The sequence below is a fragment of the Brassica oleracea genome, chromosome C3 (genome assembly GCF_000695525.1).
Source record: "Brassica oleracea var. oleracea cultivar TO1000 chromosome C3, BOL, whole genome shotgun sequence".
In the NCBI taxonomy this organism is placed as follows: domain Eukaryota; kingdom Viridiplantae; phylum Streptophyta; class Magnoliopsida; order Brassicales; family Brassicaceae; genus Brassica; species Brassica oleracea.
Genome location: NC_027750.1, coordinates 50214843 through 50230266, shown reverse-complemented (window position 1 = coordinate 50230266; position 15424 = coordinate 50214843). Strand labels below are relative to the sequence as shown.

The window sequence follows — 15424 nt, the reverse complement described above, 5'->3', positions numbered from 1 at the left end:
TTTTAGGGTTTCAATCTTTACAAAACAACCATGTTCAATTCATGTTCTCAGAATTAGGATTACCTTTGTTTTGCAGATTGTAGAAACCGGACCACCAAGATGAACCTCGAACGGACGCGAGCTGGCTGCTTCGGGATCGCGAGCTGAGAGGATGCGATCGGGTTAGGTTTGTTAGGTCGTGATCGCCTTGGTTGTCTCTCGCGAACGGGTTGAGGCTGATCGTCGGATCGAGCTGAGGCAATGACGGGAACGCGAGACGGGATTGAGTTCAAGGGTTTGTCTGAGCTGAGATCGGGATGAAGCTGAGGCGGTAATGCTTGCTGGAACGGAATCAAGAACGGATTAGGGTTCTTCGGTATTAGGGTTCTAAAAGACCAAGGCGGCGCCGTCTATTGTTTCTGCGAGTGTGGGCGCGTCTGAGATCGGATTGACGAACGGTTTTCGCTGATAGATTCGTCTTGTCCAGAGCTTCAATTTGATATGTGGCTTGTTGTCTGGTTCCTCGGAGTTTGAGAGATAGATTGATTTTAAGTTACGCCTGGATTAGGGTTTATGTGTGACGGATTTTAGGTTAGGTTTTGTCTCAGGGTTTTGGAGTCTATCGTGCTGATAACATGTTGTGAATGAAGAGGGAAACTTGTGTATATTATTAGGTCGACCAACTGGTCTTTATATACATATGGTAATGACGGTCTAAGTACTGGATCGACATGAGATCGTACTTATCCTTAACTAGATAATGACTAGCAATACGTAAGATAAACACCAACTATAATGTGGATAAACACAAGAGTAGATAGGCGCCAGTATGATCCTGCGGATGGGCTTGGCCCGTCTTGCTACACGAGCTGATAAATGGGTCGATCACTAAATGGTTTATAACAAGAAATGTTTTTTTTTCAGTCTCTTTGCTTTTTCTCCTTTTGGTATGAGCCCGGTTAAGAAGACGGACTTTCAAATAGAACTTGCGTCTGATTTTGGTTTGAGTTTTTCGATTCGGTTCTAGAAATATATATCGGGATTATTCCATTTCTGAAAATTGGCTCGGTTTAGTTTAATTAGTTCGGTTTTCAATTTGGTTTTTGGATAACAAGATAAGAAACCAACGAATATCTTTTTAAAAAAAATTATGTCCAGTTATTAATTCTAATATATTGGATAACTACTATTCTCTCCCGTGCATTATTATTTGTAAGCAAATATATTTTAATAAATATGTAAAATTTCCTACAATAAGTATTATTTTATCTTTTTAACTCTAAAGAAACTTTATTAATAGAAACAGGGTTATTATTATAAGGGTTATTATTAATAAAGTTAAAGAAATAAATAATCTATTGTTTATATTTTACGACACTTCAATATAAACCAAACATATCAAGATAAAAGATTGATTTCACTTTTTCAAAACCAACAAAATATTAGTATTAGAGATCAAATTCGGGAAAACCATAGCTCTTGTAAGAACAATTAGATATAAACAATATATTTGTAGAATATTGACGTTATCTCTTGTAGTTTTTTAGTTCTTCTCCATGTGTCATTGCAAGTTGTATATTTAAAAATTAAATCAAATGTGTATACCACTCCTAATTCCTAAAGTAAACAAAAATATTATCTCTATACAATTATAAAAACATGTATAAAATAAGGAAAACCAACCTGAGATTAGGCCTTGATCTAGAAAGTAGACATGAGATTCCTTTTTGTTTCCTCTACCACTTTGAGTTTCTTAAGCTCCGTTTGTTTTTGCTTCTAGTTATCACCACATTTTTCTTTTCTTCATCTTGTGGTGCTTCTCAAGTTTATTAGTGAGCTTGTTACTTTCCTCTTTGGAATCATTACCATCACAACAAATAAAAATTTTCAAGCCTTTCGAGAATTAATCTAGTCAATTTAAAAAACGACAGTGACCTAATTTGTGTAGTTTACCTTTTTTTATCATGATATCTGCATAAAAATATGTAGCTTTTACCAATATCCAAAAGAAAAAAAGGAAAGAAAAAAAATCATAAGTAGGTTAGAAAAGAAAAAAGGTTCATGAAAAAAAACCAACATGACATAAATTATGATTTAAGTATTGAGGAGTTTTAGCGTATTTAATTAGTTTCACTAACCTGAATTTTAACTTCATCTGCCAACTTCCCAAGATGTTCTTTTAAGAGTATTGCTGCCACTGTTTGGCCAGAGACATGTCGACCTGGACATCGAATTATAGTCCTGATGAAAATGTTGATACAATAATTAGAAGTCATCGATCTGTCTTGTTAGAGATTGAAATTTCTTCAAACTCAGATAAAAAAAGTTAGTGGAGCAACTGCAGACTGAGAAGAATTGATAGCATCGTGAGTCAAATCTTGTAAAGAGAAAGTCTTAACGGTTTCAGATTTTGAGATCATGAAGTCGTAGGAGAGATATTCTTAATTTTTATTTTATCTTGATTTATATGTAAAAATAATAGAAATCAATTATTTTAATAAATAACGGTTATGTTACAAAAAATAATAGAAATCAGTTATTTTAATAAATAACGGTTCTGTTACAAAGCTTTTTGTGAATATTTATTTTTAATTTAAAATTTTAAATATATACCATGTGTCAAAAATTTTGTTGGCCATGTGATTTGTGTTTTACTATATAAAAAAATGAAAAAATAAGAAAATTGTTAGTTTATATTTAGACTCCAGAAAAATAGGAGATGCAAAGAAAAATTCATAAAAAATTGCTTTACCAATAATTGTAAAAGGTTGGTTATTTGTCTTATTTTCAAACTTCCATAATTTTTTTTGATAACGTGTTTTACTTTTCGGTATTTTTCAATTTTCTTAAAAAAAATAGATTTTCCACATGTTAGCTTTAGATTGGTGATGCGACTTGCGCTTTAGTATATAAGGGATTTAACATATACTCCTTTCGTTCCTTAAAATTACATATTCTAGAGAAAACATTTGTTTCAAAAAAGATCCATATTTTATATTTTCAATGCATATTTTATTAACTAATTGCAAACTTCAAAAAACTTAATTGCACTTGTTAAATTTTTATTGGCTTAAAATTATGAAAAAAGATAAACATAAAAAACTATGCAAATTTAATGTGTTATATTAAGATGTGTGAAAAATCTAGATTATATAGTTTTAAGGAACAGAGGGAGTATAATTTATGGTTGGGCAATTCTACTAGCTAGCTTTATTTAAGTTTTTATCCCAAAATTAAGAGAAATAGCTTCAGATAGCTCTAATCCAACTTTATCTTCTCAATCTAGACTTCAGGTCCAAATATCATAAAAATGTTTAATTTAAGATGACATTTAACTATATTACCTTCAATGTTATATGACCTAAATTTAAAATTAATAAAAGTTAAAAACATTTCGAAAATTTGCCGAGCCGTTGTCGTCACCATTCTCCGTCGTCTCCACCATCGTTTCTGTCATCGTCGTCGTCTCCACTTCGTCACAGCATCTCGTCGTCCTTCAGTTTCGTTTCTCAGCATCTCAGCTTCTTCGAGATATCATAATTTCTTATCGATGATTAGTTAGTTCCGATTCAGTGTATAATTCGATGATATATCAGATCCCTGTGATTTTGTGGATCAGTTTGATCTGATATGGTGTTGTGATTGGATTTTTCGAGTTGTTCTGTGATTTTATGGATCACTGATATGTTGTTGTTATTGTATTTTTGATTTGTTATGTGATTTTGTGGATCACTGATATGCTGTTGTTATTGGATTTTCGAGTTGTTTCGAAGGTTAAGTTAACAAATTAATTTGTATTATCGTCATCTTCACTTCCTAGGCTCACAGTTTTTATGAGTTTTTTGGAATTTTTAGTTCAAATGTCTCTGATACACAGTTAGTTGATCTTTTTAACAGGTTTTCGAAATATGGTTGAAGTGCTTTGTGTTTGTAGAGAATGGAGTTCAAAAAAAACTTTCAAGTGAGAGTTTGTTGTGGATAAGAACATAACGTCATCGTTTATTAAATTCGAAGAAGATCTTCAATATGAAGATTTGCTAAAAATTGTTTCTGAAGATTTCCTTATTCAAGTGGAAGACATAACCTTGAGTTATGAGATTTCTTTGGATTTGAAAAGCACAGTTGAAGATGCTCCTCCAATTTCCATTGGAAACACTCGCCAACTAAGAAATTTCATCGGCAAGAATAGAGTATTTGAAGGAGTATGTCGGTTGTGTATAAAAGTTTGTTGCTTTATATCAACAAATATCAACAAAGCACTATTCTGGATAGCTTTTCTAATTGCAGATAGCTTTTCTAATTACGAACACGTCGTCATTTGAAGAACACGCTTGACCCATCTCTACATTTCCCATCATTTCAAAAAAAATCATCGTATAGATCTACCGACATGTTTCTCCAATCACTAATTTTAAACCTATAACCTTCTTGGATAAATTGGCCATGTCATCCAGATCTTGATCATCTTTGTCTTCTATGGGAACATCAGCTTCTGGATTATGGGTAATGGAAGGTAATATGCATGTGACCTTCAGCTAAAACCATAAAAAAGAAAACCCAATTAATTAGCTTTTAAAATGGAGAATCATAATAAAACAGAAACAAAACAATGTAAAAACTTACATGTTTATCATTTTCAATCTCTAGAACATCTCTCAGCCGTGGAGACTTTACATGAATGTATTTCTCACACAAGAAGATAAATTGGTGTAGACGGTTGAACATCCAAAACAGGAATCACCGTACAGAAGGGAGATAGCAAAGGAACCGATTCGAGTATCCACAGATGGAAGGCTAGAGGAAATCCGTGCAATTCATATTTATTTTTGTCCAGATTGTTGTCGACAACATTCTTAAGTGGTTTCAGCAGCAATTCATAAGCTATTCTTCCCCATGGATATGTCATCAAGACGTCAATATCATGTGCTATCTTCACATAATCCAAAGGAAAAGTCGTGTCTGAGCCCGAGACCTTCTGTAGTAGTATGCTCTCAATCAGGAGGAGCATTGCAAGGCAGAATCTCTAATCAGAAGCGTCGTCGTTTGTGTTTCTGAGCTGGTTTTCCACGTCCTTTACCGTATGAGGACCCTGTAGGAAGTCCAACTCAAATCTCTCGGTTTCCTGTCGTGGTCCTTCTCCTCCCCTCTACATTTCAGATTGGTAACCATGTGGAATTCCCTTATAGAGAACCTCATTGGTTGGGCCCCGAAATGGAACCATGCTTCGTGTTTCTTCACTGTCTTGATGCTTTTGGTGAGAACACATGGGCTATCTTCGCTGATAATTTCAAATTTCTCTCACTGAGCTTGATCAACGGTCCCAAAAACGTCCCTCGTATTCTGTTGAACTCTACTTCTCTGAGGATATTCTTAACAGTTTTGATATAAGCATAGCTTGAAAACTTGTTTATAGAGTCATTTTGACTTGGCTCTGATCCAATCATATACCTTAACTCAGGTAGTGTTAGTTTGACATGTAATGAATCTCCCATCTTGTTTCTATCCTGTATAACCAATCAAAAAAAAAATTCAAAATTTTGTTAATAGGATTTTCTGGTTTCTAGTCTGAGTGGCTGTTTTGAAACAGAAACTTAAATAGGTCTATTGAGGAGAATTTTCCCCAAATTAATCTCAACTAAAAGACAATGACACTCTCAACTATCAATATAGCTAAAGAAACAAAAAAGAAGAACTAAAAGACTCGTCGAAGTTTTTCTTTCTCTCGATTCATATATGTGTCGTTTGAACTAAATCTGAACTAAATCTTCCAAACCGGTAAAATAAACAAATACAACATAACGTGTAAAGCAATAACTTAATAATTACTAAGCCAAAACAAATTGCAATAGCTAAAGTGTGGTTAAACATCGAATAAACTCAAACTCTAACTGATAATTTTCCTAAAAAATTTATATACATACAAATATAGGTAAATTGATACAAACGATAAGATGTCTTTGTTACAAATTAAGACCGTTGATGATAGTTTTAATAGAATCTTACAAAGCAAATACGAACCAAATTATGAAGTAAAACTTCAAATCAACTCGAAAATCAAATCAAAACAACAAAATCAAATCAAATTGACCCCCAAAATCACAAAGTTCCGATAAATCATCAACATGAAACTTTGAATCAGAACTAATCATCAATTTATGATCAACATGTAACTGTGAATTGAAAACTAAACATCAGCTGGTAAAATTATGAATCAAAACTTCATTTGGATACGAGATGCCTTGAATGACGACGGTGGAACTAGGAGATAAAGTCGTAATTGACGACTATATAATGGTTTTCGTTGTTGTAAAAAAAACTCAAAAAAAATAAAGTTATAATAAAATTAAAGTATTAGAGAATGAGAGCCGCTATATTAATGAAATCTATTTTTTTTTTGTAATTTTGGACTTTAAAGCTAGATTTGAAAGAAAATGTTGATATATTTGAAGCCATTTCTTTTTCGTGCCAAAAAAATAAGAATTAATTTCTCTTTATAGTTTTATCTTTTACTATTAAATCAGTAGGATAACTCGATATGCCAAATTTATAAATAACATCTTTATTTCAGAAGTAAATATTATTAATATTCTGTTATTTTAGATAAAAAAAACTGTATTTAAATGTTTAGATATTTAATTGGATTTTGGTTTTTATGTCGGTATAATTTGATCATTCGGATAGAAATCAGAACCAATAGAAAATTAATGAATCGGTTAGTGCTGCGAACAGTTTATCTGAAATAGACGGAGAAGAAAGAAAGCTCCTCTCTGTCGCCGTGGGAAAACAAACAATCTCATTTCTTCTTCGCCTCCATGAATCTCCTCAAAACGATTCATCATCACCAGTCCACAATCACTCGATTTTACCGTTTCGCCACTACACAATCCTTGGCTTCCGCTTCTCTGTTGTCACTCTCTCTGCAAAGACCCAGAATCTCTCTCGTTTCCACCTCCAACCGAAGCTGCTTCGCACTCTCGAGCGTCTCCAGAGCTTCGTTTTCAGGTAATCGAGAGGATGGGAAGAAAGAAGAAGCTGAGGAGGGAGATGAATTGGTTTATCAGAAGACGCTGAGACTGGTGGAATGCGCCATGTTCGCTGCCGTCACCGGGCTCGTTTACTTTCTCAGCAACTCCCTCGCCATTGAGGTTCGTTACCCATTTCGTGTTTTGTTCAGTTGATGAAGAAAGTAGTCTCATTTAGCTTTGTAGCTGTATAAAAACGATAACTTTGTGTTTGACTATTTGTTCTTTGTTACACGTTTGAACGCAGAACTACTTTGGGTGTTTTTTCGCATTGCCAATAGTGATATCCTCGATAAGATGGAACATTTCAGGCGGTAGGAAGACAATGGTAATGTAAAGAGCATTCTCCTTTCACATGAATGAAAGTTTGTTGGCGCATGTGCTTCAAGTCTTTGTGGTCTTTGTTTGTTTATCAGGTCGCTACTCTCATGCTCTTGTTCATATTATCAGGTCCAGTCAAAGCATTGACTTACTTTGTAAGCCCTCCGCTTTGTTAGCTTCAGTCTGTTGCGTGTTCTTTGTTTCTTTATGATTTCTCTTTCACAGCGATTGCAATGACCTTTCTTTAACATTGTGGGGTTTATCCTGTAGCTTATGCATGGTCTTCTGGGGCTTGCAATTGGTTCATTGTGGAGGTATCTGAACTCATATACTCCTCTCTATCCTGCACAGTTTTTAGTTCATGACACCCTAACTAGTATACATCTTACCATGACTGAAGTTGTGGAAGTAGATTACTTCAGCATAAGACTATCTATCTCACTTACTTATTTTTCACAATGTCTTTTGTTCTCAGGATGAAGGCAAGCTGGCGTCTCTCCATTTTCTTGTGCACAATGGTGAAATTTCACAGACCTGTTAACTTTTATCTCTCCTTGTTTACTTGTATTGACGTGTTTCTTCCCGTGCAGGTCCGAGCATTGGGTCTCATAGGATATGTTCTGACATCATCCTTCTTAATAAGAGAAAACATTCTTGCTGTGGTAAGCCTTTTTCCCTTAAAACCTATCCACCCTTTTCCCCAAAGAAGCCCTCTTGTATAAATAAAACTCCTATTGCATTGTTCTTGCAGATCACAATTAACATCCACGCCTCTCTCTCCTATGTTTTCACCGCCATGGGCCTCAACATAATGCCTTCCATGAGCCTCATCTATATGATATTTGGAACAGTGGTACGTAATCTCTTTACCTCTTTCCTCTCTATATAACCTGGAAGATAAGAAGAAGCTGAGGAACTTACCTTTTGATTGTCAACAGCTGTTGCTTAACAGTGGATTCTTTGTGCTGTTGCTGCATATCCTCTACTCAATCTTCCTCACAAGACTTGGAATGAAATCTTCCTTGAGGTTACCAGCTTGGTTAGACAAAGCAATATGATGATGGTGTTCACAAAATCTCTTGGTCTCTTTTGGTGATAGATTTTTGTGTAGAGCAATTCTGGTGGAGCATACATTTGTAAAAACTTTTGTAGGGCTGACATACAAATCCAAACCCAAGACAAAAATTTGTTTATAATCTGATCAGTACTGTAATTTTCACATGAAACACTCAGAAACCGAACAGAACTAGCAACTAGGTCTTGTCTTTGAGTATGAACTAACATAGAGAAGAGTAAAATGACTGAATCTTATTAAATATAAAACTAATCGAGAATATGTCATCGTCTACGTAGAGAAACCCACGGAAGCTCTCACAAAACGCCTCCAGTCAAAGAAAAAAAAGAAGATCCACAAGGGTTATTGATGTTATTGCCGCTTGTTAATGTAGATCACTACTACTCCTACGCTGCAAAGAGCCAAGGTTGTTAACACGAGAGGGAGGCTACTAGATTCCACACTGGATAAGAAGAAGAAGCTTTTGCTTGTTCTGCTGCTATTGCTGCTTCCTGTTCTGGCTAGGCCTGACCTTTCGGCTGAGTCTTCCCTAATCAAATTGCACAGATTACCCAACTGATGCATCACTTGACGCTGTCCACGTGAGAGGGTCGATATCTGCTTTGCACCAGAACCAGCAACTCAAGCAATGTAAACACAATCCAAATTTTATAAACAAGAAAATAATGTAAGATGACTTGCCTCTTCCATTAATGGCGAATCCTTGGCTAACTGGGAAGATGAAGACGAATGGGCCATTATGGCATTTGTCAAACAGCCATTGTCCAGACCAGATATGAAATACGAAGTTGGAGCTGAGCCATTGCAGACTTCTATGCTCTGCTGTGTTGGAGGGTTCTTGTTGCAGCTCAACTTTGAGTTTAGCTCTTCAATCAGGTTTGTGAACTCATCCATTCTCTCATTGAGAGATGATATTTGTTCCGAAAGCTGAGTCATAAACCCCTAAAAAATAGACAATTGCACTGTTAACTTTAATAACGATTTTAAAGTGGCCAAGAGAGGAATGAAGGAGAACAAATCTGAAACCTCATTTGCTGGTGAGTCGTGGTTTCTCTCTTCGTACCTCCTATCGCTTGAAGAATAACCAGCAAGCTTGGAGATATTCTTATCTCTTTGGGTTGAATATGACTGTGACATGCCTCTGTGTATCATAAATGGGCATAACAACTATAAGGAAGGACACATGGATTTGGAAGTAACAAAGCTTTCTTATACACTCCTTGACACAAGTGTACCTTAGGTTCTTATTTCTCATGGCTACTCTATCTGCAGACGCTCGTAAGAGTGCTTCCTTGGGACTTGAACTAGACACCAAATCCTCATCTAAGCTAAGCTTGTTCTTCAAATCATCTGGTAGTGCCTGTAATAGGATGGGACTTCTAATCAGGAAGTCTACTGAGATGTAATAAAAAAAACTCAAAAAATAAAATCATACCATTACTTCATTTATCAGCTTTTCAAGTTGGATCTGTTCAATATAGGTGCGTGGAATGAACGATCCTTCCAATCCTAGCTGCTCTGCAGTGCTCTGTACAATTTGCCGATCTTTACCTTGCACCTGGTTATAACACATTTAGATTTCTATTATTCAAGTCATATTGTTTTCTGGATAAACAAATGTTGTACTTACTGGGAACAAGAATGCCATTATAAAGCCTTTATGTAAATTTCAATTACAGTTTATTATGCCAAGAAGCTTGATGAATGAGTTTAGATAGACAAACCTGCAAGTAGTGACGATTCAGTTGCTCAAGCCAATCGATTTTTACAATGACTTTTTCAGTAGCAAAGACATGGCTGTTCCTTTTAAGTATGGTTGCTATTGTGTACCCCAATGCCATAAGCCCACCAAGTAAGCGAACGCTCACTTCAAAAGTAATCCTTGGGGATATGACAAAAGGAGTATCCGTAACCCATTCCTGGATATCAAAAACCATAACCATAAGTACTCACCACATCATTTTAAGCATCTTAACATAACCAAAGGGCCAAACCTCAAACATGAGGCTGTACTTTCCATCTTTATTCCGCATTCTCAAATACGATTGGCAAGACTCTGGGTCTTCACCAGGAGGAAGAAGATATATATCATAAGTCTCCTCCTTAGTCTCTGTATGTCCTTCAGAAAGGACCGCCTTGATCTGATCAACAGATACATCCTTTCTTGACTACAAAAAGGCAAAAGAACTTCAGTTTATCAAACGCAGACAAGATTACAGGACACAAATAAAGTCATTTTCCAAACCTTCAAGATGTATGTTGGGCTCTGAAAGCCAGTGAAGGGGTTGAATTTATTAATGATTTTAATTTGAGCAGTCTGGAGATCTGGCTCTATGAAAGCTTTGTACATCGGATACACCTACATAAACAGTGGAGTTTGTAGAGGTCACGCATCCAATAACATCCAAGAAGCAAGAAATAAGAACAAACCGTTTCAGATATCTGATGTATGATCTCCTCCGGCTGTTGCCCCGCACGTTGGATATCACGAAGAACCCGTTTCACAAGATCAAAGTGAACTCCACCAGTGACAGACACACGAAGGTCCAACAAAGGTCGCAGTTTTTCACTCAAAGCATAGATTCCTTCAATAATCACAATCCTAGAAGCTGGAACATCAAGTGTCCTACCAAAAAATTAAAAAAAAAAAAAATGTCTTCAGTGGAAATAACCACAAAGAACACAATGGTTAAACCATGCTGGTTGTATGTGCACCTGTATCCAACACGAGAGCTGGACTTAAAATCATATATAGGAACCTCAACCTGTTTCCCTTCCTTCAAATCCTCAAGATTCTTGAGCAATGTGTCATAGTCCGTTAACCTTGGATCTACATTTCCCAATAAAAACGATCAAATATCTTCAATGAGCAAATATCAAAGATGAATCTTTTTTTTACCGTCAAAGTTCCCATCAACAATTCTACTAGCGTCATTATAGTTATCCATCGATATGACACCAACACTAGGCAAAAAGTTGAGTATCTTCTCGGTGAACACAGTCTTTCCAGCGCCAGATGGGCCAGCGACACCAACCAATACGATCCCATCGTTCTTCTGAGAAAGCAACTGGCACGCACGGATAACAGCAAAGAAGCCCTTCTCAAATGACAACCGATCTTGAATTGGAACTATCTCGTACCGAACCGAGTCTCTTCTCTTGACCAATTGGACTTGATCCTTTAAAAGACCGTGTCTCTGCTGATGAAACTCGATCCCGTTGATGTCTTGACCCGTCATGAACAAACTGTAAGAAAAAGAGCATACTTGGATTGAGAAGACAGAATCTAACAAGCTTACACAGCCGAGCCGACAAACACACATCAAAGGCTGCAACTTTACTGGAAAAGAGTTCACATTTTTTACACTTAAACCCCATGGGAACAGTACCAAACAAACAAAAAGCTACAAACGAAACGATCAAACTGTTACATAGCAACACTCATGAGCAGAGCAGTGATCACAAGATGTAGAATAACAGTGAGAAACACAGAAACATGAACCAGATTGGTCGAACGGGAAGACCCATCAACGAAAAACGAAAACTTTGGAGCCGAGTTTGTGTTGGCACTCACAGAGGAAAAATGTCGATAGCTCCTCGGTGGCAGAGAGCAGTTTCAATTCGATTTGACACAAAACTAGGGATTTGGATTATTTGGGAGTGTGTGTCTTTATGGGGGCGAGAGATCTCTAGAGAATCTCTGGCGAAAAGATCTCGCCGACCCACGAGGTAACGTTAGCTAAGAGAATGAATGAATAAGAGAGCCTATTTAAATATTTCGAAAATATTAAACCGACTAAATATTAAAGTTAAGCTGAAAACAATAGAGAAATTGAAGTGTTTTTTTTTGTAATATGATGAAATTGAAGTGTTATTTGTGTATAACTTTTACAAATCCATGTATTTAATTGAATACTATCGCTTTTTTTTTTCTTTTTGATATTTTTTTATGTTATATAATTCTTTTAGTTGATATATTTTTTTATTTTTCCTTTTAGATATTTCCCCATCTTTATAGCAGCTATAAACAAAATTATAAATTTAGCACGATGGGTGAATAAAAGGCTACGTGTATATTTGATATAAATATAAAAGTCGAAAATATTTATATATGCAAAGATATTTTACCATCAGGAAAATATACAAAAATATGGATATTCGATATTTCTATCAATATAATAGTTTTGATTTGAGTGATGAATATATTAGAGAACTTTACTTTGAATATATTAGAGAACTTTACTTCTTTAGGTAGGTTTGGGGCCACAGAAGGACCAAATACAATATTTGAATTTGTGTTATTTATTTTTACAACAGTAGTTTAGTAAGCTTTTGTTGAGTATCCTTCTTTGCAAAAAATAGAAACGTACTATTTTCTATAAATATTTAACTCATTAATTTTGGGATGGTCAGTAGTAGGCCTAGAACGGATCCGGATATCTGGAAAATTCGAAGTACGCGAATCCGTGAATTTAATATCCGGATCCGGATTTGTGGTTTCCTAGATATCCGGATTTCAGATATCCGTCCCGATATTCTATTACCCGCGGATATCAGGATCCGGATCCGTAAAAATAATTAAAAATAATATATTTTTTAAAAAAATACTAAATTGTTAATATAATAATAAAACAAATATTTATAAATATATTTATAAATGTCTATAATATTGTAGAAACTAAAATATAATATTATAAGATTAACTCATGTATAAATATTAATATATCAAATATAAATATTAACGAAATTTAAAAATTTAATGTGTTTTAAAAATACGGATCTGGATCCGGATATCCAGACCTAAAAATTAAGATATCCGGATTCGGATTCGGTTTGGACGGATCCAAGATTTTACTATCCGGATTCGGATCCGAACACCCTAAATATCCTATTTTCGAAGCGGATCCGGAGCGGATCTCAGATAATAAGTCTCAGGCGGATTTCACTACCACAATATTTTGTCCACATTTATTATTCATATCATCGCATACGGCCAAGGATCCTCCTGAGTTAGCAAAAGAAGAAGATACTAAATCGAACAAAATTTAATGTGTTTTTGAATCATAAATATTAACCAACTAGGTGGTTGCCCGCATTTTCGCGGATTTTTATGTTTTGTAACAACATATTTATTATAATTTTTTTAATTAAAATATGTTTTTGTTAAATATTTTTTCTAAGAATAATTGTTTAAAAATGATAAACATGACTATTTTAAAATATTTTTTGATATTTTGTATTGATAATTGTACTAAAATTAGTTATGTATTATATTTATGATTCAATTTTTAATAAAATTACTTAATTTTTGAAGGTATATAATACTGAAACTTTGGAATATTTTATGTAGTTTAGAAATACTTGATTGCTAAAAATGATTTTATGAAGCATTATATATTATACAAGTAACATATGTAATTACCATAAATTATTTTGTGCAATATATTTAGGTCGTTTTGGATACTGATCAAATTATAATACTTTTTCTCAAACTCTATATATGATCAACACCTAAGAAAATATTAATTAAGTGATTTATCATTTAATATAAAATTAAATTTAAAAATAGATTTTATAAATTAATTGATGAGCTTGTATAAATAAATTAAAACCTCTTATCATAATTTAAATCATATGATAAGCCAAGATAAATAATTTTATAAATGTATTTATAATTTTTATAAATGAGTTATAAAGCATGTATGAATTTTATTAGATATCAATAGTTATTATAATACTTTATATACAAATATAAGGCCATATACAAATATAAGGCTTTATATAAGAATATAAAATCATTATATTGATTTTAATAGGGAAATTTCACGTTTACCACTTTCGTGGTACCACTTTTCATCTTTACCACCAATAAAATGACATTTTCAAAAATACATTTTTCATTAAATGGCAAAAGACTCTTATACCCTTGTTCTATATATATAATAAACCATTATTTAAATAAATAAAAAAATATATTTTTTAAAAAAAAAAATTAAAAAACTAAATTTTAAACTAATTTTTTTTATGTTTTCGAATTATATTTTTTCAAATTCGAAATTTTTTATAAAAAAAAAATTTCCAAATTTTTTGAATTTTTTTTTCAAAATTATGCTTGAAACTATTTTTAAAATTTTATTCATATTTTTTAAATATTTATTTATATATTTATTAGAATCCTAAATTTCACATTCCAAAAACTCTATCTCACCCCTCAACTCTAAACCATAAACCTAGATTAGTTAATCCTAGAGGTATAAGTGTCTTTTACCATTCATTAAAAGTGAGAGTAAAAGTGATTAATGTAGACATGAAAAGTGATATTATGAATGTGGTATTTGTCGTAATTTCCCATTTTAATAAAAAAATTTGTATACTATTTTATGTTGTTTATAAATATATAAAAATGTTCAAACATTATTACTCTTTCTATAATTTTAACAATTAGTTACCATAAATAATTATTTGTAATATTATGTAGATTTTTGGCAAGTATTAACTGTTTATAGACTTATTTTTTCTTTTAAATCTAATTAAAATAAATAAAAATATCGACAATCAATTTATAACAATTTTTTAAGATTTCATAAATGATTGACACATAACCAAAAAATCTCTTAAATGACTTCTCAATTAATATATAGTATGATATATAACTTTGATTTTAGGGTTTTTTGCAGAATTGACCTATAACTTAAAGTCAAACACAAAACTAACCTCCTTTTTTTTTGAAAATTGGTTTTGCCCTATTCACCCCACAAGTTCATATAATTTACAAAAATGCCATCAATTTTTTTTTCTTTTTTTCTTCGAAAATGACATTTTTACTCTCTCACCCTCATCATCTTCAAGTAATTACAAGATTGCCATTGTCATCAATACCACAACCACCATGAACAACCAATTTGAAGCTCTTAATGCTCCCAAAATCGATTTACCCTTCTTCTTTTTCCATTCTTGTGAACTAAACACAACATATCTCTCACTTTCTCTCCACAATGAGCTAAAAAAACCCAAGATTTTGATTCTA

The 15424-nt window shown here is 33.5% G+C and overlaps 2 protein-coding genes across 2 annotated transcripts; one reads left to right on the top strand and one right to left on the bottom strand.

The window, feature by feature from the left end:
* The first annotated feature begins 6680 nt into the window (after positions 1 to 6680).
* Positions 6681 to 8539, top strand: LOC106336247. Its single transcript, XM_013775019.1, has 8 exons — positions 6681 to 7124; positions 7249 to 7329; positions 7418 to 7477; positions 7593 to 7636; positions 7798 to 7840; positions 7913 to 7984; positions 8074 to 8175; positions 8261 to 8539. The coding sequence occupies exons 1-8, from the start codon at positions 6792 to 6794 to the stop codon at positions 8378 to 8380; spliced, it is 855 nt and encodes a 284-aa protein (XP_013630473.1). The 5' UTR covers positions 6681 to 6791; the 3' UTR covers positions 8381 to 8539.
* LOC106336246 (uridine-cytidine kinase C) lies at positions 8531 to 12128 on the bottom strand. The gene is made up of 12 exons (XM_013775018.1): positions 11972 to 12128; positions 11297 to 11643; positions 11113 to 11227; positions 10828 to 11023; positions 10643 to 10756; positions 10392 to 10565; positions 10122 to 10316; positions 9833 to 9955; positions 9633 to 9757; positions 9424 to 9538; positions 9079 to 9339; positions 8531 to 8994 (listed from the first exon to the last, which is right to left on the bottom strand). Exons 2-12 carry the CDS (start codon positions 11634 to 11636, stop codon positions 8749 to 8751), a joined length of 2004 nt encoding a protein of 667 aa, XP_013630472.1. The 5' UTR covers positions 11637 to 11643; positions 11972 to 12128; the 3' UTR covers positions 8531 to 8748.
* Between the last annotated feature and the right edge of the window lie 3296 nt (positions 12129 to 15424).

Bases quoted from the DNA above. Each gene is read 5' to 3' on its own strand.
- LOC106336246 (XM_013775018.1), bottom strand. From the start codon at position 11,636: ATGACGGGTCAAGACATCAACGGGATCGAGTTTCATCAGCAGAGACAC. The intron at 9,340-9,423 runs GTTTCAGATTTG...TCTATTTTTTAG, and splicing joins ACGACTCACCAGCAAATGAG to GGGTTTATGACTCAGCTTTC. The intron at 8,995-9,078 runs GCAAGTCATCTT...GGTGCAAAGCAG, and splicing joins ATTCGCCATTAATGGAAGAG to ATATCGACCCTCTCACGTGG.
- LOC106336247 (XM_013775019.1), top strand. From the start codon at position 6,792: ATGAATCTCCTCAAAACGATTCATCATCACCAGTCCACAATCACTCGA. The intron at 7,637-7,797 runs GTATCTGAACTC...TTTTGTTCTCAG, and splicing joins GCAATTGGTTCATTGTGGAG to GATGAAGGCAAGCTGGCGTC. The intron at 8,176-8,260 runs GTACGTAATCTC...GATTGTCAACAG, and splicing joins ATATGATATTTGGAACAGTG to CTGTTGCTTAACAGTGGATT.